At 43.9% G+C, this 10,295-nt stretch overlaps 1 protein-coding gene across 4 annotated transcripts in view; it reads left to right on the forward strand.

Annotated features, from left to right (window-relative positions):
- The first annotated feature begins 453 nt into the window (after window positions 1-453).
- The window catches only part of ZDHHC2 (zinc finger DHHC-type palmitoyltransferase 2), a 76,897-nt gene continuing 67,055 nt past the window's right edge, over window positions 454-10,295 (forward strand). For 2 of the 4 annotated variants that reach the window (XR_003677728.2, XM_028481967.2), the window contains exon 1: window positions 454-629. Coding sequence is in view for 3 of the 4 variants with exons in the window: in XM_028481967.2 (XP_028337768.1) it covers window positions 503-629 (127 nt within the window). In the remaining variant the exon portion in view is untranslated. The remainder of the gene's footprint in view (window positions 630-10,295) is intronic. The other 2 variants (XM_024131367.3, XM_028481969.2) reach the window with 1 other exon arrangement.

The raw sequence follows: 10,295 nt of genomic DNA on the forward strand, positions 1-10,295 counted from the left end.
GTGGGCGCCTTAACCCCCCCCGCCCCGGGCGCCCCTGGGGTGCCCAGCGACGAGGGCGCGAGGCCCCGGGGCGCAGCGGGGACGCCCCGGAGGGCCGCGAGAGGCCGCCGGAGGGCGCAGCGCGCCGCGCCGGGCAGGCGGCCGCGGGGGGGCGGGGCGCGGGCGGGACGCGCGGAGGCGGGGCGGAGGCTCCCACCGCCTCCTCCTCCCCGACCTCCTCCTCCTCCGCCTCCGCCTCCTCCCGGACCGCCTTCTCCGCGCCCTCCTCTCGCAGCCACCGCCTCCGCCGGCCGGAGGAGCCGGGAGTCCGCGGCACCTGCTCGGGGCTGCGGGATGGGGAGTTAGCGCCACGGCGGCGGCAGTGGCCGCGGCGCAACCGGCCGCCGCCCCCGGGTCCGTCCCGCCAGGGACGCCGGGCGCGGCCAGCCAGCCCCGGAGCCAGGCCCGCGGGCGGCGGCGGCGGCGGCGGCGGCGGAGCTGGGCAGGTGGATGCGGCTGGAAGATGGCGCCCTCGGGCCCCGGCAGCGTCAGGCGGCGATGCCGGCGCGTCCTGTACTGGATCCCCGTGGTGTTCATCAGCCTTCTGCTCGGCTGGTCCTACTACGCCTACGCCATCCAGCTGTGCATAGGTGAGTGCGCGCCCGCCCTCGCTCGGCCCTCCCCCCGCCCCCGGAGGGCCGGCCCGGCCACTCAGCGGCCTCTGCGCTCGCCCCTCGCCCCCTCCGCCGCCCACTCGACAGTCCCGGGACGCGGGGACGCCGCGCGCCCGCGCTCTCCACGCCGGAGCCTGTCGCGCCCCGGGCGCCGCCAACTGGCTGCTTCTCGGCCGGCGCCGCGGCCGAAAACAGCCTCGGGGCAGCCTCCTTCCGCTCGCGCTACCGTAGGGGAAGCCCTCGCAACTCTCCGGTTACCGTGTTACCTCCACCCCGACGCTCGCGCAGCCCAGCCACCCCCGCCCTCGGCAGGACGGCACCCGGGACAACGGCGGTGTCCGCCGCCCCAGCCTCCGCCGAGGGGTGAGGCCCGGGGAGGCTGCGCTGGAGGCTGGAGGGCTCCGAGCTGGGCCCAGGATCTGAGCTGCGCCAGACCCGCGCGGGGCACGGTGGCCTCGCGTCTCAGAGCTGCCCATATCTGGTTGTCCTTAATCCACTTTTTAAAAATTTGTGACAGCCCGCAGGGGCGTTTTTGCTGCCTTTATCATCTTTGAGCATTGCCAATTGGACACTTGCTAGTGAAGAGGAGGTGGAGGTGGGTGGGTGGTCAGCTACTATAAAGTATTTTCGAAGATATATGCAGTACGCAAGACCGTAATTTAGATGTTAGAATAATAGAAGGAAGAAAGGAGGCGACCATCTGATGTTTCTTCATCCAGAGAGCCAAGTGGCTCCAGTCCAAGTTTTAGGCTCCAGAATCGGTTGGATGGGGTATTTGCAGCGCTGAAGATGAGAAGAAAAAAAGTTGATTACGCACGATTAGGGAATACAATTCTGTTCCTTAATGTAAGCCGGTTTCTACCTTAGAGGTTTTGTGAAAGCTCATCTGTGTTATCAGAAAAGGTGATAAACCAGAGGGTGGCCTTTCTGCCAGTGACTTGTGAACGCTTTTTGTGTTTTGTGATTTCGCCCCCCGGAGCACTAGCTTCCGGTGAGGCCAGGAGAAAGGTTAAATGGTGGCCTGTTTAGTTGAACCTTCTCAATTTAAGCGTTTTGCAAGCTGCAAGATTCAGACATAGAATCTTCTCTGAAGCCATCTTACCTCAAAATGTTGCCCCTTGTGAGAAATAATAGGTGTCAGAATAATACACCCAAATAATTACTGACATAACTTTTAACAGAATTGAGACTAACTTCCCATTCCATATAGTTTTAAAATTTGATATTATTACTATATTGTTTATTGAATTTAGAAACAATATTTCACTACACAAGTAGCTTTTAAAAAAAAAAAGGATTGGGTACCGAAATCATCAAGACAGTGCAACTGAGTATGTAGCATTCAAGTTATCAAAAATGTATAGGAAAAAATTTTCAGTAACATGTACTTTTTGTATTAACTGTTAATATTAAAACTACTTGCCTTATTGAGGTATACTGAAATGTTACATAACTATTAGAAACGTTTGTTGTATTTCATTCCTTCTCCTCTTAGAAGCAGTGAGCAGTTTCAATTACTGTAACTGATGCAAAAGAGGAAAGTCTCAGAAGGCCTCAGTTATCAAAACAGGCAATTTATTCGCCTACATTATCACATTAAGCTAAGAAGCTTAGCCTGATGCAGTCTCATGCCCATCAGGAAGAAACACATGAAGGCTGGGAGAGCTTTTCTTCCCTTACAATTACCTCTGCCCCAGCTGAGTTCTACATAGTATGTCTTACCGTATTGAGTGGACAGGTGATGGGGGAGGAACTAAATGGAAAACCTCTGTTTTATCTGGATATTATTTATATATTTTTTTATTTTAATTTCTGTAAGTTTAAGGTAAATCTAAAGTATCCATGAAATCCACATCACTATTTTAGTAAGTGAAAATTTGACTCAGAGGGGAATGCCTCTTTTTAAACTGCCTAAGTGACATGGCCTGTTTTTGATACTTTCCCTGGAGATCAAAAGTGAAGTCTCATATCATTTCTCGTCACTGCCTCCCTCGCCTGGTACAATGCCTGTCATGTTGAAAGCAATCAATAAATAGCCTTGAATAAACAACAACAACAAAATGATTCAGAGGCAATCTCTCTGAAGTTGTCAGAAAGTAGTTTTTATATTAAAGCTATAGAAACAAATTGTAAGTAATCGTATGAAGCGTCTAGATCCTAGAGTCAAGAAGACAGAGAAAATCGGAAATGAATTTGATTCTAGACGCTGTGACAGTTTAGGAGGGGTAAGCTCTAAAAGCTTGGATAGCCTTGGCTGGGTGGGAAGTTGAAATTAACTGTACCGTTCCCTTACAGGCACTGGGAAAGAGGGCCACTAGTGTGGGAGGCGCACAAAACCAGGCTTCTCTCCTTTTCGCAAACAAAGCAAAGAGGAATGCCAGCCTTCCCTACCCACCCCCCCCAGCATTATTCGCATCTCTGACGGCCCTGCCCTTTGTGGATTCTGTTTCTCTTGGAAGTTGCTGTTTACCATCAGATTTTCCAAATTTTACCCATAAAACATTGGCCAGGGTTGGGACCAGAGGATGGGGGTTGGGAGTTGGGAATTAGAGTGAGCTACAAACAGAATAGAAAAACAGGGCGGTTTACCCTGGCCTTCCTTCTGTATCTGCTGTCAGCAGAGATGACCCTGAATATAAATTACTTTGTGCCCTTTGCTGAATTAACTGCAATTTAGGAGTGGTGCTTACCCTGGTATCCTTGGAAACTGGAGATAATGATTCTCATTACAGTTAGTTTCTATATTTAACGACGTGGATGTGTGTGGCTCTCTAGGCACTTTTTCAATTAGCATAATGTTTGCTTAGTGTTTGTATTTTAGAAAAAATAAACTCATATCTCTTTTTGGAATATGTGTACATAAAAATATATGGGATGTACATATATTGTATGCGAGTCAAGTATTTGGGGTTAGTTTCCTTCCTAGTCTACCAAAGAAGAGATAAAATAGAGCTGCTGCAATTTGTGATCATTTCAGAGCATGTTTATCTAGTTAATTGATTAACTGGTCTCTTCTAGTCCCGCCTTCTCCCTCCTGCTACTCTCTCCACTCCAGCTTCTTTTGTGTCTTATCTGTCTTTTGATCCCTTTAATTACTAGTTAGCTCATTTTCCATAAAGTAAGATAATTTCAAAGGGTAAAATTTGTAAGGTGGGTAATTAAGATGCAGAATAGAGGGAATGACGGTAATCTGCAGGCGTGTTTGGTTCAGGGAACATACTAAGCATGGTTTATGTGTTTTCCAGATCCATTATGGCAGTCATTGTGTTAACTTTGTTGAATATGGTAACTGAAGTTTTCCCTTTTAAGTGCTAACATTTAAAATTGTTTTAACTATTTTTATACCTTTTAATTTGATAATAATTTAAAAGTTACAGAAGAGTTTCAAGAATAGTACCAGAAAGCACCACATACCCTTGTTTAATAATTTTGCTTTCCACTTTTCTAAAATGTATTCCTTCCCTGCCTTCACCTTAGGCAGGTGCCATGAAACATTTATTATTAAGTTGTGTGCTTATATGGTTCTGAGTTTGCTTATGGATTTACTGAAGTCATTTCAGAGAATCATGAAGATTGCAAAGCTTAAAGATCATTTAGGCCAACTCTCTGGCATTTGTAGGTGCAGACATTAAATGTCCAAGAGTTGCTACCAGTTCTGTGTCCTTTTTCCAAGTTAACAAATGTGACTTCAGCTTCTGTGGTACAAATGCTAAAATGTCTCCCTTTCCTTGCAAACCCCTCACCGAATCTCTCTAGCCCAATGAAGTCCTTTAGCAAGTTCATTAAACTTTATTGTTGTGTTTAATAAGAGTTAACACAGCTCTGAAAGTAAGGGAAACAGCCTTTATATAATGATTTCAGAATTTTCGAAGGGTTTATAGTTTGGGCCAGATAGTTACAACCACTGAACACTACTGTTGTAAAACAAAAGCAACTTTAGATAATTTAACAAATGGGTGTGACTGTGTTCCAATAAAACTTTATTTATAAAAACAGCAGGCCAGATGGCCCTTGGGCAATAGATTGCTGACCCTGGAGTATGTTAGAAGTTAGACCATTAGAATATTGGGGTTTTACTCATGGTTTTGCAGTCTTTATTATTAATAAACACCTCTCAGAAATGACTGCAACCTCTTATATTCCACAGTGATTATTGAAGATGTTCAAGAATTAAAAAAATTAGTCTACATACTTAGGGATCAGTTTAGGAGATAGAAAATTATGTTTTCCTTCTTTTAAGGATATCTTTAAGGATAAAACATATAAAAGCTCATACGTGGATTCTGTTATGATCTACCATTAATTCAAGGCCATTGCACATTCAAGGATGGAGACTGAATGGGGCTCTAAGTTGTTTTCCATTGTGAAATGAATTTGAGCCCCACAGAGAAAGAACTGTGCTTTTGTTACTGGTAAGCTATCATTTTTTAAAATTATGCAGGACATTAAAATTTTTTTAGAAAAAACTACTGACAAATGATCTTGAGAATACAAGTTTTACCATCTATAATTATTAAAATAGTTTTAAATGACACAGAAAGCACATCCATAGAAGATGTACACATGCTAAATGTTTAATGCCTAAATACTTAGAAATTATTTCTTGTTGACAGTTGATTTAAAATATATTAGTTCTTTAACTTTTCTTGATATTATCAAATACTTGAAAGATTTTTAATTGTCTAAATAGAGGGATAAGAACTCAACATTTCTTCAAATCTAAAATTCAAATGTATAAAATGTGATACACTCCAAATTCTTGACCTATGTACCATTTGACTTTAATATAAATGGTCAGTGGGAAAGGAGAAAAAAAGACTCTGCTTAATGCTTTCTTGGTTCCATTTAGTGTGAGAAAACTCTTTTTAATTTATATATTGGACAATGCAGCATTACTGTTTGCTATTAAATCCTATTAGAGATGACATAGTTAACACAGTTACCATGGTACTTAGCATGCAGAGGTGCTCACTAAAAGTCGAATGAATTAATGTCTTTGATTTTTATGAAACAATTGTATAATGTAAATAGGTGAGAGAAGAGGGTCTAGAAGTCAAAACTCAATTTAAAGTTTGTTGTGCAGAAAAAAAGTTTACTTTCAAATGCTTACTGAGAATGCCCTGTCCATGCCATCATATTAAATACTTGCTCAAGTGTTTCCAGTAATTAAGCAGAAGCTGAAGGGATCGTTTCGGCTTCAGAGGGGTTTGAGCAGGGTTCATTCAAAAGCGTTTATTGAACTTTTGTTATGTGCCAGGCACTTTTTCCCCATAGAGATGATTTAGAGGAGAACTGAATAGACATCTTTTCCTCACAGCTAAGGGGAAAAATTGCCTCTGGAAAAACAAAACAACAAAACTGAAGCCTTCCCTCCAGCTTGCGCTTGAGGAGAAGGGTTGGTAACTTTCAAAATGCAGCTCCCCTGGCACAGGGGCAGGAAGGAGAAACGGAAAATGAAACACCCCACTCCTGGGAGCCTATGACTTGGTTGCTGTACCAGTGTTAAATCAGAATGATCAATACAGCAGGTAAGAAGAGCTGATGGAGAGCCTTCACTAGTAATGACTGTCTAAGCATACTATCAGTCTACCACATATAAACATATCAGAGCGAGATTATGACCAGTAATTTTTGCCTCAGCTACGTACTACATGGTTGCTTCAGTTGCCTCATTTCTTACCTAATGCTTGGGCAACTTTTACTCTGCTCTCAGCGTAGGGCCTGTGACTTGGTGAGTAAATGTGAGAACTTCCTGAACACAGCTCATTGAATCCATAGGCAGACTGGAGAGCCTAACCTAGCTTAGAAAATGAGCAGAAACCAAGAGGAGGTGGGTGAAGCAGAGCTGATGTCATACCGTTGGAAGGAGCTGCTGCCCTAGTGGCCAGCCATCCCAAACCCTGGAGCCACCCCCGCTCCCTGTGACTCCATAAAGATGGTTCTGGGAGCATCAGCCGGCTGAGCTGTTGTGCCCACATCCCAGGCAACAGGGTTTAGTTAGCAAGAGCAGGTGTGTGATCTCTTTGGCCTCCATGGTAAGAAGTGCCAGGAGGACAAAAACCAAACAAACCGAAAAGACGAATGTTCCAGAGATTAGTATAGATGAAGAGTTCTCAATGAGAAGATTCTCAGTGATCTTTGTTTGTTTCATTTGTTTTTCTTTTTCATCTTGACGGAAAATGTGTGGTTTATCTTCTCAGAAAAATGGAACCAGGACTTACATGTTGTAATTTATACTGATGATTTCATGCATTTTGACTGTTGTATCACATCTCTCAGCCTTCTTTCCTCTAGGAAGTGGTGAGTTCGTGGGTCCCCTGAGACTCCAACATTGTCATGACTGGAGAAATACTATCTCATCTTACTTGCAGAATGATTGATTTGCCATAGATTCTTAAAGTTCTCCGTTGGGCAAACAGTTTTACAAAGATTGTTTAGAAAGATAGTCTTAATAGTATGTGGAAGTCTACGATTTTATATTACCATGTAGATATATAACAGAGAATTAATAATAAAAACATAACATAATTGAATTAATTTCTTTAATAGTCCATTAAACATTGTTGAAATATTTTTCTCTAATTCTTTTAAGGGTAATTTTATGTTATCTTAATTGTTATCTCAGTCAAATGCTGAGAATGGAAAAGGGTGGAATTTGCAGGGCAGGGGGTGGGGTGAGGGCAGCTGGGAGGAGGTAGATGACCTGATTTCTTAAGAAGCATATGTTAGGGCTTCCCTGGTGGCGCAGTGGTTGGGAGCCCGCCTGCCGATGCAGGGGACAGGGGTTCGTGCCCCGGTCCGGGAGGATCCCACGTGCCGCGGAGCGGCTGGGCCCGTGAGCCATGGCCGCTGAGCCTGCGCGGCCGGAGCCTGTGCTCCGCAGCGGGAGAGGCCACAGCGGTGAGAGGCCCGCGTACCGCAAAAAAAAAAAGAAGCATATGTTAGCAATAAAATAACCGGCTATGATTGCCTGAAATTTTTCCTTTCAAAATTAAATCACATTTGAAACGTTTGTGTAGCATTTTTCCTAATTTGACTTTTCATCTGACTATGACTTTTAAATTCAGTTTTAAATATTTGTGCCAGAAATGTTAAAAATCCATTTTTATTTGGGAGACACTGGAGCAAAACTATTTGCTGCATTTATCATCTTAGCGCTTCTCTGCACTCTAAAATGCATACTTGATGGTAGTTCATTTTAGATATGTTGTGGATTACATTTTTAAATGCAAATGAAAGAGAAGTGCTTTTACAGATGACTGAGCTTTATTTCTTTGCCAGTATTTCTCCATGGTATCCTGAAATTTCTCCTCATGTAGAGTGTCAATTAAGCTTTCCTGCTGTACTTAAAGTCTTTTGACCTCTTTGGATTTATTCACTAGCCTCCCCACCCTAAAGGAACGGAATGGTCCAGGTCAGTTCCTCAGTAAAATAAACACCAAGCAATAATCAAAAAACCTTTGTCTCTACATCCTCTAAAACCAAATATCCAAAGAGTACAGTAGTTTCAAGGTAATTTGTTTATCTTCATGGTCATCTTATAATAGATACAGTCCTTGTAAAAAGCAGTTCATGTATTTACAAGAACTTTATAGATTTATTTGATTATAACTCGGTGAAATTTGGCAGACCAGAATGCTTTGTAATGCTTATCTATTTTCTTATATATATAGATTAAATTTCTGACTCTGTTTATTGCATTACGTAAAAAATGGATTTTCACTGTATTTGAATGAGGATGTTTAGCATGAGGTGACTGAAAACCCAGACTAGATTGTGTCCCTGATGGTTTTGGGGGCCCAAAGGTCATCTCAGGAAAGGTAGTAGGTGGCTGAATCTGAAGTGTGGCTTTTCACCAAATTGGTAGGGATGTGAGAGATGGTGCAACTTAAAGTACAGTCTCTGTATTGTCCGTATAATTCACACTGGGAATATGATAGTGGGAAAAACAGCCTGCGCCAAAACAGCTGATGCTGAGCCCTAATGAGAGACACCTGGTACCGTTTACCGACTGAGAAAAAGATTTCAGTGTTAGGAGCCTCAAACTGTAAGTCCCAAGCCTGCTCTGAATTGCAGGGACTAATTTGTGATCAGGTTTTTTACTTGGTGGCCAACTCCATGTGACATGTTGTAGTAAGAAAGGCAGTAAGGGATTTATGTGCTTAACTATGGCTAGTGATTATACAGGACACCTCCAGGGAGGCCCATTAATGTGAAGGGATGCAGGGCAGAGATCAGCTGGACTTAATCAAGGTTTTAATTATAGCATATTTTTAATGAAATTCAGCTTATTCCAGGACTAGGACATACTAAAAACTAAGATATGCAGAACTGAGAGCTGTATGTCGGTTGGAGGGGGTGGAGAGCAGTGATTCATTTGTAGGCCCCCATAGACTTGCATTTTAGCAAGCAATTCTAAAAATCCAAGAATTGAATGCATTTCCAACCATCCATAATTTATTGAGTACCTCCCTAATTTATTCATTCATTCAAAAATATTTGTTAACGGCTCTTAGAGTTTACATTCTAGTTGGAGGATAGGAAGAACAAGTAAGAGACACAGTAGCTTATATAATGTGTTAGAGGGTCCTAAGCATGACAAAAAAGCAAAAAAGCGGAGCAAAAATTATTGGGAATGCCAGTGGAAGTTTTCCTTTTTTAGTTTTTAGATCACCATAATAAGTCTAGTTGTCATCTGTCACCATTCAAAGATATTACATAATTACTGACTACATTCCCCACACTGTACTTTGCATACTTGTGACTCATTTATTTTGCAACTGGAAGTTTGTACCTCTTAATCTCCCCACCTATTTGTCTCCTCCCCCCACCACCCTCCCCTCTGGCAACCATCTGTTTGTTCTCTGTATCTGGGACTGTTCAGTTGTGTTGTTAATTTGTTTTGTTTTTTCGATACTACATGTAAGTGAAATCGCATAGTATTTGTCTTTGTCTGATTTATTTCACTTAGCATAATGCACTCTATGTCCATCCATGTTTCTGCAAATGGCAAGATTTCATTCTTTTTTATGGCCAAGCTATATTCCATTGTATATATAGACCACATCTTTTTATCCATGCGTGTGTGTGTGTGTGTGTGTGTTGGGATGGGCAAGGAATTTAAGCAGTGACTCAAAGATGCTGAGGGATTGAACCATGCTTGCCCTGGGAAGAAACGCATCTCAGGCGGAGGGAACCGTCAGTATGGAGGCCCCGAGGCAGGAGTGTGTGAGCGTGTTAGAGGAGGAACAAGGCCATTTTGGCTGGAGGGGTGTGAGCAGGGGGAAGGGACGGAGGTGACAAGGTCAGAGAGGTGCAGAAAAGGTACAGATTATGGGGCCTCATAGGCCATTGTGAGGATTTTGGCTTGACTTGGGGCGAAACGAGGATCCATGGCAGAGTGTTGAGTAGCACAGTGACGTGCTATGACTTATGTTTAAAAAGATCACCCTGGGGCTTCCCTGGTGGCGCCGTGGTTGGGGGTCCGCCTGCCGATGCAGGGGACGTGGGTTCGTGCCCCGGTCCGGGAAGATCCCACATGCCGCGGAGCGGCTGGGCCCGTGAGCCATGGCCGCTGAGCCTGCGCGTCCGGAGCTTGTGCTCCGCAACGGGAGAGGCCACAGCAGTGAGAGGCCCGTGTAC

This window comes from Physeter macrocephalus, chromosome 20, assembly GCF_002837175.3.
Source record: "Physeter macrocephalus isolate SW-GA chromosome 20, ASM283717v5, whole genome shotgun sequence".
Lineage (NCBI taxonomy): Eukaryota > Metazoa > Chordata > Mammalia > Artiodactyla > Physeteridae > Physeter > Physeter macrocephalus.